The 23,333-nt window shown below is 42.5% G+C and overlaps 1 protein-coding gene across 4 annotated transcripts in view; it reads left to right on the forward strand.

Annotated features, from left to right (window-relative positions):
* Positions 1–5,647: 5,647 nt before the first annotated feature.
* The window catches only part of LOC122665214 (SH3 domain-containing protein 1-like), a 121,448-nt gene continuing 103,762 nt past the window's right edge, over positions 5,648–23,333 (forward strand). For 3 of the 4 annotated variants that reach the window (XR_006333455.1, XM_043861304.1, XM_043861306.1), the window contains exons 1-4: positions 5,648–5,825; positions 10,541–10,654; positions 10,993–11,062; positions 11,146–11,294. Coding sequence is in view for 3 of the 4 variants with exons in the window: in XM_043861304.1 (XP_043717239.1) it covers positions 5,766–5,825; positions 10,541–10,654; positions 10,993–11,062; positions 11,146–11,294 (393 nt within the window). In the remaining variant the exon portion in view is untranslated. Of the gene's footprint in view, positions 5,826–10,540; positions 10,655–10,982; positions 11,063–11,145; positions 11,295–23,333 lie in introns of all 4 variants that reach the window. The other variant, XM_043861305.1, reaches the window with a different exon arrangement.

Here is a 23,333-nt window from a genome sequence, read left to right on the forward strand (position 1 = left end):
ACGAATTCAAAAGAATCTGTCAAAGATCGATCCATCGGCGGGCGAAGTAACTTAAAGCTAACGGCGAAAAAGTCATCGGTCAACGGGGAAGGGCTGATTTCAGGAAAATAAGCACTCAACCACAGTTGTAGAACCCAGAATGGGCCTCCACCACTAGCAAAACCAGATTCCACGAGGTCATTACAACCCCGGTACAAGGAAGAGAGTACAAAAGCGACAAGATTGACAAGTCGGTCAATAGCTAAGGTGTTTGTAAGACCGAGGTAGGCTTTGGTGATCTTATCGGGCCAGGTACATATAAGGCAACGACAGATCCAGGAGAGCAGGAAAGCTATATATTCTTGTTTGTTCACCTGGCCATTCTATTTCTGATACTGGGAAAGGTAGGAGGTGTAATTGGCATTCTTGGTGAGGTTTAAGTCCCAATCCACTTGAGAGCAATCAGAGCTGCCATTAATTTCTTCCCCTTCAGCCTTAAGGCCTAGGAGAGCCCCTACATCAAGAAGAGTGGGGCTCATCACCCCATAACTAAAGTGGAAGGAGTTGGTCGAACGAGACCAGAAATGGAGAGCGGTGTGAAGGAGATCAACGTCGTAGGGGTAGTGGATGGTTGACATATGGATGGCATTATAAATGCCGAGTTCTTTTCAAGATTTTTCGTTGGCAGAGGATATCCGCTTCACCCAGTCAATCCACTCATAATACTCAGCAGCCCAATGTCGTTTAACGGTGGCGGGTTTGTACTTCAGGGTGGTAGGAATTCCCTTTCGGAATAAGGGGTGATCATCTGGGTGAGATGGGAAATTCCTAATAGACTAACTGGCGTAGGGGTCCTTAAAGATAGGACCTAGGGTAAATTGACCAGAGTGAGGGATAAGTACCTCTAGGTTCACAGCAGGGTGCAAACCAGCGCACCTTTCTTGGAGACGATAAGATATAGTCTTAGAACCGCCTGCGTCTTCTTTTTGGCTCATCTTTTCTTTGAATTACAGAGGATCAAGGCGCAAGTTGCAGTGGTCTAAGGAAGAGGATGAGAGGGTTTGTGAAGGAAGAAGATGTGAGGATTTTTGTGCAGATAAGGTTGGAGTCGTAAAGGAGGTTTAAAAAGGATTTTTGAAACTCAGGATGAAAGGAGGAATGATTACTGCCTTGGGAAACGGCGAGGATAACCCAAAAGACATAAGCGCCGATTTACAATTGGGCCGCGTGTCCCAGCCAGCATTTTTTTGTGAGTTTTGATCACATCAGCATACGACACTTTAGAAGATATTTTTTTTGAGTGAAACTAGAGAGGGCACGAGTCCCGAGGGCTCCCTCAATCGACCTCCCGACTCGTGAGGGGCATTGTTTACACCTAGATTTCACTCAACCCCTTGACGACCAAATGGAAGTACTCGGCCATAGTTTGACTCGACCAAGGGGCCATGACCGAGACACCATTGCACTTTTCGGTCAGATGGAGCAAGGCTGGATTCATCGGCCAGGAATCAGTCAGGTAATGTCAAAATGATTTTCAGCAAGTAAGACGTAGGTGATGCACTACCCTAGACGTGGTTGGGATAGTGGCCGACAAATAAAGAGACCATTCTCATGGTTACTTCTACCACATAAAATAAGCAAGTGAAGCAAAAGAGAGGCATCAATCAAACACACATCAAACCTGCATTTACTTATCTTTACTTTCTTGCACTGTTTTACTTATCCCTCAAAATGATGTGAACTTAAGGTTTTTCTTTTTTGCTTTATGCACCCTTAAGCTTTACACAGTAGATTGTTGACTTCGAATAATTAACGTGCAATTTCCATCCATTTCCAGTTCTCTTTGTTTTGCTGTCTTTGAGAAGTCCTCGGATTACCGGGCCACGAGTAGAGCTCCAGATCTTCGTGACGTAACAGGGTATCTGTCCTCATTCCGGACATAACTTTTTGGCCGAAGGAAATTTAACACAACACACACTCGGTCCTCCTCTCGTCGTGTTTTGGCTCGTCTTTCTTCTGACCTTGGTGTTCGCTTCTCTAGCGCTTCAAGTGCCTTGCCTTTATTAACTCTTCAATCTCTCTTTTCAGCTAAAAACAATCTTCGGTATCATGGCTAATGTCTTTGTGAAATTGATAGTATTTGTTTGGGTTCCGGGATGACCCTGCTTGCATCGACCGATCGGCGTATGTAGCCCTCATCCTGGATTTGCTTCAAAATTTCCTTTCAAGACATATTTAAGGGTGTGTAGTATGGGCTTTGAAGTCGATCTGCCTTCTCGGGTCGGCGATCAGTCTTGGTGCACTTGTCTTCTTTGCAGTCATTTGTCGCCGATCTCTTCTTCTCACTCTTCTTCTCGCTAGCTTTCCGAGCCTGTAGCACTTTCGCCATGTTGGTCCATGTCTGAGAGGCCATTACTCATTGCCGTGTGAGCCGTAGCCTCATCCAGATCCTTGATGTCCAACGATTCTTTATTGAAGCGAGAGACGAAGGCTCGTATGGACTCGTCGAATTTTTGCTTCACGCTCAAAAGATTGACCGTCGTCTTCTTATGCTTCATGCTACTCTAGAAATGCATGACGAAGGCTTTACAGAGCTCAAAAAAGCTTATGATCGAATTCGACCTTAGCCATGAGAACCAAGAAGTAGATGCACCCTTAAGAGATGCCGAGAATGCTCGGCAAAAAATGATCTCCACCCTCCGTACATGGTCATCATGGAGTTGAAGTAATTGACATGGTCAATAGGGGCAGTCGTCCCGTCATATCTGTCAAAGGAGGGAGGTTTAAAAACCAGCGGGAGTGGCACGTTCATGATCTCGGGGGGATAAGGATGCTGCCCAAGCAGCGAGTACGCATCCCTTGGTGCTTGTTTCTTCAGGCCTTTAAGTTGCTCGTCGAGCTCCCACCCTTGCCTCTCCACATCTATCTCCTGCTTTCGGCCTTCTCGCTTATTATTTCATAGTCGGCCATTCTGCTCATCAGAACGTGGTTGGCCATTCTGACCGGCTCGACCGTTCTCTAGTACCAGCCCTCCGGGAACTATGTTGATGATCCACCCGACGTGTCGGACTTCGGCATGGGGGACTAAGGTGACACACTTCCCGATGAGGAGATCTTCTATGAGGGTTGTCATGATGGCTCTGCCGGCCTCTTGGCTGATCTAGCCGACCGAGGCTTTCGAAAAGGACCGATCTTCTGGCCACAGACTGTTCCAGATCCAGTCAACTTTGGCTCCTCCTTCGGGCTTGGATCGGCAAACTCGTCCTTGGTGATCGGTCATTGCCCCTGACCGACGGGGAGAATTCTGAGGATGGGGTCTTGATGAAGCAACCCGACTCACTTCTCTTCTCGTTTGGTCAATCACTTGCCGCGGTATTTCAACCACGGGTGCTGGTGGTGGCAGAAGCGCTGCCAGGAGTTGGCCTAAGTTCCCTCCTCGGGTCATCTGAGCCATTAGATTTTGGAGCATCTAATTGGTGCAGAGTACTTGTAACTGAATATCTTGAACTTGTCGATTGTTGGGGCATCCGAATCTAGGCTCTCCGATGGCGGAGGTGGCAAATTCACTCCAGTGCCAACTTGTCCGTTTTGTGGCTGACCCTCTAGTGCGGCGTTTCTTTTGTAAACACCGTTCTTGGGAAAAATCATGTTTGTCTTGTCAATACCCGGTAGAACACCTCCGCGGGGAGGCCGTTCGACTGCTCCTTGGCGAGAAGTCTCAGGTGGAGGTGAATTCCTTGCGCCTCCATTGTGCCGTGCCTCTTCCCCCGTGAGATGTACCTCTATGAAGAGCTGACATGGATCTCGTGTTCACCATTGCTCTTGCTATTGTAGTTGGTAGAAACGACTGTGCTTTGTTGACATCGTTCCCATAGACGGTGCAAAATCTATTGATTCAGGAAACCTTCAGTCTGATACACCTTGGATGAAACTGCAAAAAAGCGAATGAGCACGAAAGAGCCGGTGTGGCTCCGACCGAGGATTCTCCAATGCCTAAGTCAAGTCTCCGTTTTAACAGCAGTTCAAAAAAGTGAGATGGCATTTAGGTTTCATACCTGGGTATTTATAGAGTGAGGATAGGGTGGCGGAGAGGAGTCCTCGTATGGGAAGAGTCCTATTTTTGGTAGGAGTCTTCCAGAGGGAGTCATATTTGGAAGGGGACTCTTTGCTTGGTAAGAATCCTTATTTGAATGTGATACGATTCCGTCATTAGATAATGGTTGACTCAGCGTATCCCATGATCATTGAGATGTGTTGACGTGGTTACGTGATTTAGGCGAGTTGCCATTATCGTTTCGTCCTAGGGCTCGGCCTGGCATATCCGACCCTTTGGTCTTAGAGGTGTTTTGGGTGCTTATTTTGGACTTGACATCTGAACGTGTAAAACTTATCCGGGCGCTGAACACTGTATGCTCGGCTATTTGTCGATAATGTAGCTTCGATTGAGTCACCGGAGTTACCAACCATGGAGGCTCGTCTGGTAGGCCAATCGTTGTGCAATTGGTTTTGTCCTGACCAGTGAGATATCAGCCTGGTGGCCGGCCATAGAGAGTCGGCCATGCTACTGACTGCGATGGACTCGATCGTTCTATTGACCAAGGAGAGGTCGGACGCTAGGAGGATCTGGCCACAATGCCGCCTACATAGGGGTCGGACGATTGCCTGTTGTGGAGGGCTCAACCATTCTACCGAGTGCGACGGGTTCGGCCGTGCGACCAACCATGGGGGGCTTGGCCACAATGCCGAACATAGTGGCCTCGGGCGTGCGGCTGACCATGGGGGGCTCGACCACAATGCCGAGTGCTGTGGCCTCAGCCACGTGGCCGACCTTGGTGGGGTTGGCTGTAAAGCCGACCCTCTGATTATACCGCTTTCTGGCCCTGAGGGGGTTGCCTTAGGGTTGATCCATTGCCCGAGGTGGACCGATGTCCAGCCCCCATAAGAACCGAGTTTTATGGCTCGACCTTGGATGGCCATGTGTCGTCTGGCGATTGGCTAGTGTATTTTTGGTTTATCAATTGGGAATGGAAGTTCTACCTTCTTCTGGATTGATCCTTAGATCCCATCTCTTCATGAGTATTATATCTCGACATCGATAGATACTTGGAACCATACCGATAAAATTGATAAATTTATCTCTAACTTTGTGTGGAATTCCGGACTCCTTGGATTGTTATGGTTGTGTTATATCAATATTTTTTCAGAAATCTCTCTTGTAGAATAAGGGGGGAGCAGTCATTTCGCCCTTCCTGGATTGGGCGCAGGCGGCAGCCTTCTTTTCCCAATCCTTTTCACCAACTTTGTTTTTTCCGTCGGCTTTTCCTACCGCACGTGCAATGTACTATTCTTGGAGTCTTGATGCCAGCGCTAGAGTCCCCACAGTTCCATTTCTACCAAAAAAAAAAAGAAAGAGTCCCCACAGTTCCACAGTTTAAGGTTTCACCACCCAATCAACCGTTACAGTTTGCGAAATGATTTACATCCGAAAAAGAAATCAGAAAACATTCACTGTGCAACATGAACTTTGATTCGAGATCGTATATTTAGGGTTCTTCTACAACTTCTATCATTTAATGTATGAATTCGATGATAGTCTTATGTTCAGATTTTCTGAACTGAAATTTTAGTATCTTATCCAAAAAAAAAAAAAAAAAAAAAAAAAGAACCGAAATTTTGGTAAGAATTGAGAGTTAATGACGATGATTTTGATCTGAATCTGTTCTGTCTCTTTGCTCTTTCGATCGATATCGCTTTGTTCTGAGCTGAAGAAGTGATAGAGTTCTACCATGGAGGCCATCAGGAAGCAAGCAAGCAAGCTCAGAGAACAAGTCGCAAAACAGCAGCTGGTACTCTTTTTATGGCTTGCTTTGGGCTTTCCAATTGAAATGATAATTCGGTTTGGTAAATTGGTTGGCGTAAGGGTGTGCTTTTTCTTTCTCTTGTTAGTAATTTTTATCCAATTAGGAGTTCTTGTTGCTTTCACAATCTCCCTTTACAGCTTGGTTCATGTACATTCTGATTTTGGATTTTTTCCTCTTTCTTTTTGTTTAGCAAAGGAAATAATTTTATTTGTTGTCTTCAACTTCTCTTACCTGTTTGATACTTTGATAGTAGTGTAAGATGTCTTCTTTTAGTCTCCCCTGTTTGTTTTTATGAAATTCTATTTGCCCCCTTTTCTGTTTGGTGAATGTTTTTTTTTTTTTTTGTTTGGTAATATCTGTTTGGTGAATGTAATTTGTGATTTTTGAGCCCTTTTTATATTTTAAAAATAATATTAGCACTTCTAAAGGAAAGGGAGCTATATGTGTATGGCGTATTTTCCTTATGAGTTCTTTTTTTCTTGTTCTGTTTTTTCTTTTTGAAGATGTTAACTACACGAGCTTAGTCACTTTAGTTGTCTTGATGGATCTTGCTTCTGGAAATTCAAGTAACTACTTTGGTGATTAATTATAAGGGCTTTTGTAGTTTCTGTTTTATTAAAGAAAAAGAAAAAGGAAATTATAAGGGCTTATGTGCCTTATCCTGATGTAGAAAAGAGCAGTTTTTTAGTAGGAATACATGAATTTCTCAAAGGTTTGGAATCCAAGATGAATTTAGCAGTTATGTTGGGAACAATGCTTCACCTATTCTACTCCACAAAGCTTCACCCAACTATTTGGGGTCTCTAGTGTTCTACTAATTACTTACCCCCACACAAACACCCACTCACACACAACATATTCTAGTAACACTACTAGTTGGGCATTTCCACCTAATAGTTTACGCTTTTAGGTCGGATAATTCAACAACTTTTCCATATTTCAATTTATTTTGACTAAGGAATGGAATTAATTCTTTGAAAAAAAAATCCTAAAAGCATATTATACCATTATTTGAGGACTTCCTTATTGCTGCATTACTTTTTTTTTTTGTCTTCTTATCGTAGATAGTGATATTTACATGTACAATATAGTGCCTTAGTCCTGCAATCTAAAAACAAATGTTATAGTCTATGACCAGAACTTTCGTATCAAGAGAAAAGTTTGATAGATTGATTTTGCTACAATGGTCCTATTTAGAGGTATTTAACAAGATTTTGAGTTTAAATCAGTTCTAAGATAGTAAATGAAATTGTTTGAAAGGATGTAAAGGTGGGCAATTGTGCAGTTGTTTTAGTGAAATGTTTACTTTATTGAGAAGTTCATAATGACTAGTCCTTCTGCAACAAAGCACCAAAACAATTGTTAAATTCACTATTGTAACTAAAAAATTTTTGGATTGAAATAAGCAAGTCTACATGCATAGGTAATACTGCAGATAAGGATCATTGTACGAAATGAACTCTGTGATCTGTGCTTGTGACCACTTCAGAAGAACAAGTTCCATGCGAACTTTCTCGGCGGCTTGAGATACTCCAAAGTACGTAGTTGGGTTTTTAGTAGGTTAAAGAAGAACAGGGAGACATTGGTATCTTGGCCGTAGTTCATAAATGATGGAGAATATATGATGCAAGCTTTTGGGAGCAACTATGGCATCTTAAAAAAATCTTATTGAAGCAAATGGTATATACATGCTTATCATGTATATACAAAATCCAAATCATAACACAATTTCTGCACCAGCAGTCAGCAGAAGAGGTGTAGGACAATAGATGGACATTGAGGCAGTGACTATAATGTGTATGCAGAACTTGCAAGCTGCTAAAGGAAATGCAGGTGCAAAGCAGCACCTAGGAGAGAGGCCAATATAAAGGGGGAAATCCAAATTGTATTAGAGCTTCAAAAGATAGCAAGGAGCAGGGTTTTGGATACTGTGGATGCTGTTACAGTTGTTGGGATGTAAAAGAACAGCGTGCAATTGCATACTCACTTTTACGGTCAAATTAGATGAGAGTGGGGAATGGGGAAGTGAGATTTTCAGGTGCGAGTATGGAAGGATGGAGCAAAAGGACTATTTACAGTCAAATCGTATTTTTGAATTCTCTGTGAAAGTTTGGAGGTAAACAGATAATGGAGCCAAGATTTGGGGAGGGTGCACAACTAAATTTCTGTGTGGTACCAAATGTTAAGAGTAGTTTAAGAGAGTCATCTGATCACCTTTTTCTTGTACTGTGAAGAGGTGGATGTCATCTGGTGCACCTTTATGGATCTCTTTGAGTGTGCGCTGGATGGGGGGGGTGTTAGTGGAGTTTAATATTTTCAATTCATGGTCTTCTGTTTATTTGGGTGAAAAAGGGTTTCAGTTATGGAGGATGGTTCCAGATGCAATTTAATGGGGGTTTAGATGAGTGTAACCACAGAGCATGTGACAATAAAATTATATCCACCTGATGGCTCTATTCATATATGGATTCCTTTTCGATATGCTGCCAACGGGACATGTTCATCTGGTGGATTTGTTTCTCTACAAACAGCATCTTTCTAAAACAAATTGTGGAATCTGGTTCTCTCTTGACACGTCAGTTTGTTTGAAATGTATAGATTAAGTATTACAAATTGGACAATTATTTTGTAGCTGTCTTCTGTTTATTAAGGTGCCTAAAAATTTTTCTGCTTATATCAATGATAGTTATTTTTTCTATTGCCTCCAAAAAGAAGAAAAGGAGAAAAAAGAAAAAAGGAATCAGAGGTGAGGAGTAGAGGAATCCACTAGTGAAGGAAATATAGATCAAAACAGCATACTTTGGATGCATAGATGGGATTGAATGAGACATCTCAGCATTGCATTGTTCCTTCCAAATTGTATCTTGTGTTTTAATTGAGGTGAAGTGAACTCCAAGTTCAGATCCCTAACATTTTCAAGTTTTATCAAGATTATAGATTCTTGGCTTCCACACCCAATACTTCAAACCCTTGTTGGCAGTGATATAGGGGCAATTGCATGACGGTGACACTTATACCACTATATCTTTTCCCCCTGTTTATTCCATATTATACTTTTTGTTGTTCCATAGGTTTGGGTGCCTATTCAATTTTCCCTCTTGTTTGAATCGTATTCTGCAATTCATTGTCTAAAGGGGGGGGGGGGAGGAGATACAAATGGTAGTTTCTTCCATGTATGATCCCTTCAAGGATCATACAATCACTTCTTGACAAGCTCAATTTTACCAAAATTATATCTTAGCTGGATATGAGGACTGTCCTAAGAGTCTAAGACTACTGTTCAACCACATTATTTTTTGGAATCTGACCCCACATTTGTAGTTCTCTCTGTTTCCATCTTTGTCTCTCTCTCTACAGCTTCTTATTGGCATGCTTATTGTGTAGTTTGAATTTCTCAGTTATTTTTACTGCTATAATTGTCTTTTCAATTGTCTCAGTTTTTTTTTTTTTTTGGGGGGGGGGGTCCATGAAAACATCCGGGCCACAACATGGCAACCAGACCCAACCTCTGACAAAAACGCGCTATCCAGAAGTATAAGGATCCGAAGTGTAGTGGACCCCAATCCAGAAGAAGCGACTGGAAGTGGTTAGAGGGGGGTAAGGAGGAGAGGCGAAAAACACATCGAAGCAGAAAGAGAAGACATCGAGGGAGATAGAGGCATTGAAGGAGCAGGCAGACTGAAAGGGGGGAGGCCTTAAGTGCAGATTGCAAAGGGCAAGTCACAGAAGCAGGGAGAGGATGGCGACTTGTTGGGGGTTGTGGGGGGGGGGGGGGAGCTACAGATTGAGGGTTCTCCAGGCCTGGAACTATGTGTAGTATTGTCTTATGGGGAGATATATTATTATGTAAGGGTATATCTGGAACTATAGATTAAATCTCTAATATTTTTGCTGGAGAAAGATCGATAATTCTCTCTACACTTATCTCAAAAACTCTTTCTTATGCATCCTCTTCTTCTCTTCTCTTCCATTCTTTTCTTCTTTCTTCACTTTTGTTACATGTTTTCTTGCAACTTGGACTGCCTGCAACATTCCCCTCACCACAACCTCTCTGGTTCATGGAGATATTCCATTTAGTAAGCAGGGGCGTGCCCTCATGTTATAAGATGTAAGGCAGTATTTAACCATACTCCCTTTCATCTAAATCAACCCACCTAGTGAATCAGTAGATCACAATACATATATCTTTGATCAGTGATGGCTAGCTGGATAGGTTGAGGAAGTAAAGGAATGTTGTTTGGCAGCAGTACCGTGGAGGATATCTATATTGGTGGTCTTTGGAGCATATGTGATGTATTGAATAGCCGAATATTTAAGGGCTTGGATAGATCACTGGGAGAATTCTGGCCATTGTGCTTTTTTCTCCAAAGAGAATACTCCTGCTGAATTTCCTAGCATTTGTTATTATCTATTGCTATGAGAGACATGATATGTTACGCTAACCATTGCTAGTATTGTGGAATTCGGAAATGAAAATTACTTTAAGATGATCATATAATCATGAATAATGAAATGGATCTCGCTTTCTATCGATATGTTTTTTTGGTGCTTGTTGCTATTGTTATGTTTCAATTTGCAGATTCCATTGAAGCAGAATGAGTATGTTCACCAATTTTAGTTTTCCTGCATAGATTCTCATGTTTCTTTTGAGGTTTTGTCCAAAATCATGCAGTAAAACTTAGGTTTTCATTACTTTGTAGGCCGTTCTGAAGCAATTGGGACACCCAGTTAATGAAGCTGTTATACCTGATGAAGCGGAAATTCAGTGCCACCAAAAACTTCAGAATCTATATAATTCTACCAGATCAGCTAAGGTAAGTCATCAAATCTTTTTGTCAATGGATCCTGGGTTCCTTGAATTGGACAAGTTTCTGGTAAATTTGTTCCAATCATGGAACTAAATCTCGGTTGAAATTGACCGAAATCTTTGATTTGTCTCGGTTTTGGGCCTGGCCGAAACGAAACAAGGTTCGACCCTCGGTTTCATGAAACCCAGTGTTGAAACCTCAAAACGAGATCTGACACGTCTTGGTTTCGGGCAGCCTGAAACCGGCCTCTAAACCAAGATTTATTACCTTGGTTCCAATTGCAATCACCTGATTTATGAGAAACCATAAGCACATTCTCACTTTTTGTTCTTAATTTTATTCAGCACTTCCAGAAAGATATTGTTAGGGGTGTTGAAGGTTTTATTACAACTAGTTCAAAGCAAATGGAAATAGGTGAGCATCATTCTGGTTCACAATTGCATGGATGTCCTCTTTATTAGCAAGCTGACATGTACATCTTCATATTGCATTCCTAGTGAGAAAATTGGCCGAAGATTGTTGCAGATATGGAAATGAGAATCAGGGATCTGATTCTTCTCTTGCTAGGGCCTCTTGTAAGTTTGGTATTTCACACAGTTCAATGGAGAAAGAGAGAGAGAATTTGCTTAGAGTTCTTGGTGATCAGGTAATATTTTTTTACTGCTCAATTTATCAAAGAAGCATTATTGAGATGCAAGTCTGTGCTTCTGGTATTCCGGAAATGATTTCTGTATGACATTTCTCTTGCTTGCTAGAACATGTTAATGCTTATACACATGAACAATAATCTTCACAATAAAACAAGGGAAAGATCTCGTGACAATATTGAATAATTTATGTTGAGATAGCCAATGAAAACATTTCATTGTCTTTCCTCACTTTGGCAGTTGGCACATTATCTTTTGTTTACTCTTTCTCTCTCTCTCTCTCCACCTTTGAGAAGACTAAACAATTAATGTATGCTGTCAATGGACCAGATCCTGATAGAATCCATATATGGTTCAGTTATTTAGTATACATAGATGCCTATATTAGATCCGATATGATTACCATGACATATTTCCCTTACAAAATCAATACTGTAAAATTATGACCAGGATAAGGGCATGACGGTTATCTTGTATGTTTATTCACATAATATCTTAGTGCTCTATTTGTTGAGTTTGTAGAAATTATGGATGTTGTAGCTGTATAATTATCTATTAGTGTTGAGAATAGGAATAATGGCTTGTGACAATATGGTCACAACCCCTCTTTATTTATAATGAGCTGGAGAACATTCCAGAATAGGTACAATTTGTCCAAGATTGTACCTGTCAAACTTAATTTGGTGTGCAAGATTGTACCGGTCAAACTTAATTTGGTGTGCAAGATTGCTTAAATCTGATTTATATTGAAGGAGTTATGTACCGGTCAAACTTAATTTGGTGTGCGCGAATGCTGTCAATATCGCTCTGAATGAGTATATTTTTTTGGACATCAAAACAAATGAATATTTTATTGCACTTTTGGTTTTAGCAATGTTTTACCATATTAAGATTTATGGAATTTTTAGATTTGAGAAAAACCCTGGCATTAGAAAGTTGAAAATTGCACCTACCACCGAAAATCCAGTTTTTGTTCTTGAACTGGGGGTTGACTTTTTTCCTTTTGGAATTTAATTTTTTAACTATTTTTATTGGATTCAAATAGGGGGTTATTTGCTTATTTATGAATAATATCTTAAGTAAAAACATTTACTTAAATGATATTAGGCATAAATAAACGTCTGTCTTGGTTCCTCGCATAAATAAGTGTCTGTATACCAAGGTTTGCATACATAGGTGTCTGTATACCAAGATTTTCCACCAAGATCTCGAGATCTGGCACTCATATAAAGGAGTTTGGGTCGAGATTCTCGAGATCTCGAGAACTCAGCGAGATCTCGAGATCTTGATCGAGTTGTTGCACTTTTTCAACTCGTATTCCAACTCGTCTCAGTTTCTCAAAAAACCGAGAAACTCGCCGAGATCTCGCGAGTTCTTGAACTATGAAAAAAGTATAAGTACAACAAAAAGATAATAAATCTTAAAATGACAATGGGAGATACCATGTCATTGGTCACGGTGCACTATATGCATAGTCATCACAAATGCAACCGATGCCATGCTCCTCAGACTCTGGAGTCCACCAGTTACCACCGCACTCAGCTATAGGGAAGGGACATCAGTGCCCAACGATACAGCTGAACCTGCATCATCATCTAAAAAGAAACACACACGTGGTGTGAGCTTCATTAAGCTCAGTGAGGGGATGGGTGCATGCAAGCATACACAAATAGTCCATGATGCGAATGCATGCGTTCATTTTATTATCAACCTATGTAGCAAAACTAAGTCATAGGTCAATAGTATTACTGCAACACAATAGGCAATATCCCTGGTCCCGGAATCCACCATCGGTCATCCAATGATACAAACCCTAGTTGCAAAGGGAACCTGCCAGTCCCGGAATGCGATATTGGTGACCCGACAAGCCCCCATAACCCCTTCCTGGCGCCACAGTCCCGGAATCATACATTGGTCACCCGGGCTCGGTCCGCCTTCGGCTATAATCACATCGTATTGCAGAAGTGGTATTTCGGAAAATCTCATAAAACCTACCACAAGGGTTATCCAACACATATTCCCTTGTTGGAAAGGGGTCGTAGCACAGGGTCAATTATCCTAACCACATGTCATTCTACATGGCAATATGTCACATATATACATATCTGCTTAAGGCCGGCGATCACAGTATTGGAACCATGCCTTGGCAATACTGCCCTCCCGTTTCCTCAAGCATTACACATCCAACTGAGTATGGCGAATACGGTACCGGATTGAAGGAGCTAAAAGAGCTTGGGGCAGACCTAAATGTCCATAGGAGAAGTGGTGAGGAAGGACGTGCATAGTCTAGGTCTTGTTCCAAGTATGACCTCGGACAGAGCTGATTGGAGGGCAAGGATCCATGTCACATACCCCATTTAGCTGAGTTTCTTCCGATGTGCTGGGCTCAATTGAGCTATGCAATTCTGCTGGAATCCTAAGTTAGAGAAGCAGGAGAAGAAGAAAGAAGAATGGAATGAAACTAAAACCATCAACTAGTTGCTGAAGGAATAGGGAAAGAACAAGGAAATTGCTACTAGTCTATCATTTGGGCAAGCTGATTCTGTACTAAGGAAAAAAAAAGAAGAAAAGAAGAAGAAAGGAAGTGGAAGAGCATTTAGGGGTTGGCAATTGATGAATTGGTGGAAGCAAACATGAGATTGTATCTTTAAAGTGATGTACCATTGAGCTTTGCCACTAAACCGAGTGTTTGATCTGGGTTACAACAAGTTTATGAAGGTAAGGATTAAACAGTGTTGATGGAAGATTTTGATTTTTAGACAGTGTAAGTTTTGTGACTGAGTTGAATTACATTGTCTATGAAGGATTAAATTTCAAAATTGGGATTAAGTGTTGGAGCTTCTGTATGCAAAGAATTGCAGAGGAATTCCAGAATTTCAGAGGATTAAGGTGAGTTATTCAAGCACAAGTTAGATTATTTTAGATCTGGTTTATGATGCTGTTAGTACACGAAGTAGAGAGTGTACAGAGGTGATTTGTATCTTTATTAAAGAGTTTAATAGGCCCTTAGAACAGAGGAGTCGAACAGGGGTGGAACTGGGCTGAAAACCCGGGATCAAGAGAGAAAATATAGATTACGAAGGGAATTTTGGGGTTTCTGTTTAGGACTTCTACGGCAGACCTTGTATCATTTTGATAGTTTATTAATAGCATGGTTATGTATTACATTGAAGTACATGCATGTTATATGAAAGAAATGAAAAATTGATGTATGATGTGATTAGTATCATTCTGTTATTAGCATTGTATCATTTCATATGAACACTATACAACACACAACATTCAACATTCATGTACTATTGAGTCAAACATGGAATGAAATCAGATATGAGTTATGTAATGAATAATGTAATGAAATGATTTTGTTTATCATGTCATGTGAAAGTGAAGTATGAAAACAGAAAGAAAGAGAAAGAAAGAGAAAGAAAGAAAAGAAGTAAATGGAAGAAAAGAGATGTACGTATGCTTGGTTAAAGTAATTGTGTTAAATACCCCAATGGCTACCACCCCTTTCCAGTAGGGGGTTAAGTATTGGATGAAGGTCTTGAAAGAGAAAGAGAATAGATGAGGGGTCCTCCCCCAGGGCTACGGTGCCTGGACACATGGGAGTAGAGCGCATCTATAATGTTGGGCTACAATGCCTGGGAATGTATGTAGTCGACAACCACGCTCAACAGTTGGAGCACTATGGTAGTTCACTAAACAGCCAAAATCCGACCTAGTTAATTGAGGATTGAAATTCTATGATTTGTCTCATTTATTTCTCTGTTCTTTTATTGCACTTTTGAATGCTTATGTGTATAAAATCTTGTGTACCTCACTGTGCGTAAGCTCACCCTATATGAGTTGATATCTTATAGATGAAGACATAGGAGAGGAGGTATTCACAGCTCCAGGAGTTGAGAATGGAGAGCCCTGATCTAGGATTTAGAATCTTTGGGATCTATTTTGAAGACTGTGTATGATAGTTTTGTGAACAATATAATGGATGATGGAACAGTTTGTGTAATCTGGTGTATGACTGAGTAGTTATGTAAATTAATCTTTTTGTTATATACAGGGCAGTAAAACTTGTAGCCTCCAGTGTTTGTAAATGGTCTGTGTTACAATGCTTCCGCTATGTTTATGTGTTATCTGGGACTTTGTTAGTTTGTTTACGTGATTGTGTGTGACCTTAAGGGTCGACGCTTGTGAGGATGATGTCTTGTACCCTGTCCGGGTTGGGACATTACAGAATGGTATCCGAGCAAAATTTAGCTCTGAGGTCATGAGAACTTAGAAACTGGTGGCATAGGAAACATAATTAGATTAAATGCATAACTGGATTCTTGCTTATAGGATTCATTGGTTTAGACAAATTTTAATTGTTTTAGTCTAATGAAATTTTATGTTTTGGATTGTCAAGGAATATCATGGCATTTAGGAGAAGGAATTTGTTACCTCGGCCATTACCGAACAAGGAAGAGGTACCAGCCCCACAGCTAGATGAGAGTACATCTGCAACACCTGTGTAGGGTAATTTGATGGACCGAGAAGAGGTGGTCAGTATAATTATTACAGCCATTACTGGGGCTGTACAGCAGACCTAGGCAGCAACAAGCCACAGTCAGCCTAGCCTGTTGACACTTGACACCAGTACTTCAAATGTTATAACCGCACCCAGAGCCCTAATATAAAATTGTAACATTGTGCCACGTAGGCGATGTAGCAGTATACGCCGGTGAATTATTTGCGATGGTCGTCAAGCGAACTCATAAGATCGTCGACCGAAGCACCGGACTCCCAGTTGAAGAGAGATTCCTTAACCGAGACTGGGGAAGGTTTATGGAAGGTGATTTCCTAGATTGCCCTCATAACACCAGTCCCAAGAGCGAAGAGGATCGCAAGGAGAATCCGGTGGCCGCTTGCATCAACAAGTGGTGCCTCTGTGCCGTGTGCATTGAAAAGAGATTGTTGTTCGGGGTTCGGGAACTGAGCTTGGATGAAAGGTGAGCAAATACCATAGGCATGGTCCCTATTCTAATACTCACGTGGTCGGACCCTCCTCGAAGCCCTTGAAGTGTGGGTCGAAGCCCTTGAAGTGTGGGTCAAAGCCCATGGCATTTCTTGGCTGATTCAGCCTTAACAGCAGGAACGGAACAATGAACGGAACCATTGCTGGTGAGTCTGTTTGATCATCCGTTCGAGTTGTCAGGGTTGTTTTGGGAGTTTGTGCGTGGGACCCACAACCCTGCACTCCGGACATAGTATCTATGCCCCCGGGAGTGGTAGGTCCCACTCTTGACCTTCACATACATTGTTGGGCCATGTAGGTGGGCCCACAAGGGTAAACTTGGATAAAAAGGTGAATTTTATAACTTGGGGCTAAACCAAACAGGGCCTTAGGGCCATTTGCATTAAAGAAGACCCTTGGCCTTATTGGCCATTACTCATTCCAACCACAATCCATTGGAGCATTAAAGAGAAGAGAAGGTGGAGAAGGTGGAGGAAGGCTTGAATGCTTGCCAACTTGGGGGAGATTTGCATTAACTCCTACATTGATTGAGGTAAACACCCTTCCTCTCTCTTTCCCTCTATTCTATTTTGGGTTTGGGGATCTTTTTGGGAATGGATTTCACCTAGGGTTCCAAGTACCCAAGGTTTGGGCTAAGCTATGCAATAAGCCTCACCAATGGGTTCCACCCTCTACATTCAACCCCCTTGGAGTCCTATTTGCAACCTTGTTGCTGTCCAATGATCCCTTCAACCCTAACCCTAAAAATCAATCTTGTGAGAAACAAATCCATGGATTCTCCAAGGCCAATGGTGTAACCTGGTGTTAGTGACCTTAGAGAGGTTTCGGACACTCTCTCCTAGCCCTTGTAGCTGTTGGATCCCAAGGAAAAAGGCTGGGAGATGGAAACCTACGGAATGCCTGTGTTGCCTCGAACGGATCAACGAATGGAACCAGTTATCGTGCTTCCGACCGTAGATCCGTTCCATGTAAATTGGGTAACATGGCCGGGCGGAACAACGAACGGATCCAAGGAGTGATTTTGTCCGTGGTTTCGTTCCTCCCGGTAAGACCTCAACTCTGGGCAGAACAACGAACGGAACCATAGGATTGATTCCGTCCGATGTTCCGTTCCCCTCGGTACAGTCTCAGTCATGGGCGGACGGACGAACGGACCCAATGGTAGGTTCTGTCCGTGGTTCCGTTCCACCTGTTTGAGCCTAAATGCTTGGGCGGATCCAGGGACAGACTCACCCTGCTGCCTCCGCCCCAGAATCCGTTCGTACTGTATTTTCAAGAATCAATAGCTATTTTGGGGGACTTCCCTTGGGGCCCCTCCTACACCTTCTAACCATGTTCACGCATCCCTAGGTGATCTAATTAATACGGGGGAGTGTGTATCAGGGCAATCCGTAACAATCGCACCGAACAATACGTGGACGACAAGTGAGTGGGTTTGGGCTTTGTTTGGGTTTGCCTATATGCATCTATACATCTAATACTATTGATTGCATCCTTATGATCATGTTTGCATCATTACATCTATTTCTATTTGATACTGATGAATTGGATTATGATATACATGAGATGTGACTGGAGTTATGCTTGTATGTGGGTTTCGGTGTCGGGACATACCGACACTGGGACCCAGGATTGGGAACTACTATTGCATGTTATGATGGCCTGTATGCGCCGTGTTGTGCTGGTACCCGGGTGTTAGATGGAATGGGACATTAATACACCCGGAATACCTCTCGACATGATAGGAAGCATGTAGTATAACTGCGGTTAGGACTTCGTTCCCTATGCTACGACCCTTACCAACAGGGGTTTAAGTGTTGGGTAACCAGAGCACCTGATGTCTGTGGAGAGTTAGAGAGGCCAAGCCAGGGGTAGTAATGGTTATCGGGATCTGCCTCTGGTTGGTGATGGCTATGACCGGCGCGGGCCCCATGGTAATAACTGAGGTTGCATTGTGGTGAAAATGGAAGGATCCGCAGTGTCTTCCCGAGTTATTGCAGTAGCATATACCCATTGACTTTGCATTGTGTGTTAGGTGGTAAATGAATTAATAATGGTATGCACCATGGACTATTTGTGTTGTTGTGTGTATGTGCATCCCCATCCCCTCACTGGCTCAGTGGAGCTAACTCTCGTGTGCACAATCCTTTTAGATGATGATACAGGTATTGGTTGTCTTTCTGGTCACGAGGTTGAATCCTCGGGATATAATAATATCGGAACTGGGGATCTGGAGACTGTGATCGAGGAACACGGCGACGGATGCCCGTGTGATGATTGTGCCTACGGGCCTTGATGATTCTTAGGATGTGGTCCCCTTTTGTTGACTTTTGGGTCTCGAGCTTTGTACAAACATTTATTGTTATACCATATTTTGTGTAGTTATGTCATGGTCAGTCAGTGACAGTAACAGAACTGTATTATGTATTATTAGCCGGTTGAACATACTGTAACTATTATCTCTATATGCTTTCGCTTATACATTTGATACTTGGGAATGTAATATTTATTTCCTTTCTACACTCTGATATTGATGAGACATTGATGTTAGTTTAGGATTGTGGATTGGGACACTGTATCTGTGATCCTGGTAGCTTAGTGGGATGACGTGTATCATCCCAGTCATCCCTTTACTCATTATTATATTCATTATTGGAATGGGGGCGTGACATCAAAGGTGACTTTTTATCATTGCTGAGGAAGTTTTGAGTAGAGGTTAACGTTCTCTCTTTGTAGAGGGTAGGGCCAAATTCTTTCAGCTTCCAAGAGGGTGCCCAGGGATATCGCACAACTTGTTTGCTGACGATACTATTATCTTTGCAAGAGGGTTGAAGTCTTCTTTGAAGCAGATCATGGGGTTCATTAGCAGATATGAAAGCATGTCCGGGCAGCTAGTGAATAAAAACAAGAGCTGTTTTGTCGTATGTGATAAGGCCGCTGATCATAGATGCTGCATAATTGAGTTGATTACTAGCTTCACAAGAAAGAAATTGCCTATTACATATCTTGGAGCACCTCTCTATTCAGGGCGGTTACGTGTTAATTTTTTTGATGACTTTTTGGCTAAGGTACGTAGGAAAATTGTAGGTTGGAAGGATATGCTGTTATCCTCTGGGGGGAGAGTCACCTTACTAAAACATGTGCTTTCCTTCAATTCAATTCACATCATTTCAACGGTGGATATTCCAAGGACTGTGGTTAGAAGCTTTGATAGTATCTGTGCACATGTTTTGTTGGGACAGTCGGAATGGGGTTATCACCATCATTGGGTGAGCTGGTGAGCTGGTCAAAGGTGTGTAAACCAATTTTAGAAGGAGGGTTGGGCATTCGTCGGCTTGAGGATGTCAGTATGGCGTTGAGACTAAAAGAGCTATGGCAAATAATGTCATCGAATTCGTCGTGGGCTTCCTTTTTCAGGGCGAAGTACCTTAGGAATGAGCACATAGCGTTGACAATGCCGAAGCCGTCTGGATCGATTTCTTGGTGTTGGGCGCTGGTGCATAAAGACTTGCTGCTCTCCAATTCCTGCTGGCTGGTTGGTAAAGGAGAGGTTAATTTTTGGCTCGATAATTAGACTGGGTGGGGAGCTCTAGTTGATCGAGCCGATGGGGCGATGCAGTTAGATCTCAACATCAAGGTGAAGGACGTCTTGAGCACGGACGGAAGTTGGAACCGGGGGGAAATTCTCAAAATAGAATCTGATGTAGTGCGCAAAAGTGTGCTTGAAGGAAATTTTTCATCTCTGACAAGGAGGATAAATTGGAGTGGGCTCCAGCGAGGAATGAGGTTTTTTCATCGAAGTCGGTGTGGAATGTGATTAGAGCTGCCTTGGATGAAATTTCTTTTACGAGATGGGTGTGGAATCGCACAATCCCAACCAAGATTGGTTTTTTTTCGTGGCAGATTTTATGTGGATGGTTAGCCACGGAGGATGCCATCATGGGAATGGGGATCTCATTAGTGTCTAAGTGCCTATGCTGTGGCATTCCAACATGTGAAACGACATCCCACTGCCTGGTGTGGGGAGGGACTCCCTCTAAAGTATGGTCGTTCTTCTCTAGGTTGCTGGAGGTGGAAGACGTTCCTTTACAAACTGTGAGAAGTAAATTCTGCTCTGGTAAGGGCAGGCTAATTGGAAAAGTCTATGTGGTGATATCACAGGTTTGGTCCCCTCTTTTGTTATATGGGAGCTTTGGAAAGAAAGAAATAACAGAAGGCATGACGAGAAAGCGAGGTCGGCAAGCTGCATTGTGGAAGTTGTTAGAAAATGGATTGGTGAGGTTCCCATTTATGCGTCATTTGTGAACACCCCCTTTTTGAAAGAATCTCTCATTCTCCAATTCTTTAGAATTTCACATCATCCTCCCATTCAGAGATCGCCTATTCCGATTTACTGGTGCCCCCCATTTGATATGGTGAAGCTTAATGTGGATGGTGCTTGCAAAGGAAACCCAGGAGTGGGTGGGGGTGGGGGAATCATCCGTAACAAAGAGGGTGCGGTCATTACTGCGTTTGCGCGGTTCTATGTGGAGTGTACAAATTCTGTGGCGGGGCTTAGGGCTTTAAGAGATGGTCTTAAGTTATGTGCGGATCTGAGCTATATGAAGGTCTGTGCTAACTCTGATTCGAAGGCAACAATTCACTGCATATCAGAAAGGGGTTGCGGATCTTGGAGATGTTGGTACTGGTTTCAAGAAACTCTGAATCTGGTGGATCGAATTAGACCTTTGATTTCCTTTACGTATAGAGAAGGAAAAAGGGCGGCCGACTGGTTGGCAAATTTGGCGTGCACTTCATTGATGGACGCTATGTTCTCCGGAGAGATTGCTTTACCAAGGGAGCTGCGTCGGATCACTCGCGAGGATGCACTTGGTTTCCCGGTTTTAAGGAAATGATGAGATTTGTATGGATTGGGAGTGTGAGGTTTATTCTAGAGTGGAGTGATGTCTGTACTCCTTGGGTTTGGGGTTAGGCGGGTATGTCCCCCCCTTGTATTTATTTTTATTCGGATTTGAATTAATAAAATTTTAGGGGTTGGCCCGGGTCCCAGAGGGATAAAAAAAAAAGACTCATAAGTCATAATATTAAGTACATAATTTGGATGACATCAATATACTCTTCTAATACAAGTCAAGTGTCAACTAATAATAATTACTGCGCCATCCAAGATTGGTCCCACTCATAGTCCGATGGAGTCGACATGCATTGTCCTCTAACTGTAGGCCATATGAATGCCACGTCATAGTTTGGGAGAAGAAACGAGTATAGTCCTCCACAGTTGCCATGTAAATTGCATCGTCAACAGACTGAAGGTAACCTATCCTAGAATATGGGTCATAAAACTGTGAAGACTACCCATTGACCAACTAATCCACTGTGATATGATGCCTCTGGGAGCATGTACAGGTACGACTAGTGGGTAGGATAGGAGAAGATGTCGTCCACAAAAGACGATCCACTACATCCCTATGAGTGGGAGTCGTACTCAAAACTGGGAATAGATAAAGAAGATATATGCTCCCCCACCCCAGTGAACTGCCCATATGGATGTGAATGTGATGCACTGTACTCTGATGGTGTTGGAGATGGATTGCTCTCTCCACCAAAAGATGGGGCATGCCAATGCCTACTTGATTTGGTGTCCTTGTCGCCAATACTCAATCCACCAACAGAGCTAGATAAGGTATCAATGTCCATAAGATCAGCCTGCCTACTAGGACGGAATTGGGCACGAGGCACTCTCGAGTAACCCTTACTTGTGGCCGTTGTGGGGGTACGAGCAACGTAGACTATATCCTGTGTGGCAAGATCAAACTGTTTTTTTTCGGTGAATTGGATCGGCTCTGCGGCCAGCTCCTGCTGCTCTATCATATACTACTCTCGAATTCCGTCATATGCATCACCGCCACCAGCACCACCACCATCACCTCCATCATCATCATCATCTCCACCAGTATGAGTAATTGGTGGAGATCTGTGAGTCTGAGTCCTACCACCTAAGGACATGGACCAATCATCTTTCTCATCAGCATTGCTACCTGTATACTGGAACGGTATGGGTGACGCTTCCCATGTGTATACCTGACTCTCTTCAGCCATGAACTTATCCACATCAGCACCCATCTATTTGGCTATCATGGGGTCAGACCTACCTCCATCCTGATCCAACACCGGCTCACCTCTATCCCTCACCCAATTCAAAATAGGATCTTCATCGTCTGAATTCACCTGGAAAATGTCGACGAGATTGATAGTGTCCCTGTTACCCTCCTGTCCCATGTGTATGTGTTGCATCTTTAGCCTCAAATTGTAGTGCACATACACCAAGTCAGATAGACGTTGGGAACCCAATCTGTTTGGCCTCTTAGAGTGGATGAGCAAAAACGTACTCTAGTTCCGTTCACAGCCAGATGTGGAACATGTCTGGGAGAGGGTTTTCTTCTTCGAAAAACTGAATCACGAATCCGTGGTTGAACCTGCTACTAAAACCTAGCCATAGCCTCGCTTCTTTCTTCCAATTCCAACCACAACTCACTCACTTTCTTCGTGATTTGGGAGCGACAAAGCTCTAAAGATCTTTCGGTCTTCATTCTTGAGGACACCATGATCAAAGTTGCAGTGATTTGATCGAAATTCATCATCCTCAAGAACCTGCGAATTGAATCTTCAAGTTCTCTGCTACCGCAATTTCTTTGTCTAGCTCTAATTTCAATTTCTGAATTTCAGATCATGTGGCTTCAATTTGTTCAGATGATTAGTTTCAGAATCAGTAACCATTTGAGAATTCCCGGAGATGATTTCAATGAACTCTGGGTTGGTGAGAGGAACGTTAGCTGCAGAAGCCATGTTCATCGAAGGTGAGAGTTGGGTAGAACAGTGTTCCTCTTTCTTCCCCTTCACCTCCTTTTTTTAGGGTTTCATCTCTGTTTCCCCTTAAATTACTAATAATAATACTAATGATTACATTGAATTGAAGAAATAAACATGATGATTAAAACCTTTTAAGGCCTCAACAACCCTCCAG

Source organism: Telopea speciosissima, chromosome 6 (genome assembly GCF_018873765.1).
Source record: "Telopea speciosissima isolate NSW1024214 ecotype Mountain lineage chromosome 6, Tspe_v1, whole genome shotgun sequence".
Classification (NCBI taxonomy): domain Eukaryota; kingdom Viridiplantae; phylum Streptophyta; class Magnoliopsida; order Proteales; family Proteaceae; genus Telopea; species Telopea speciosissima.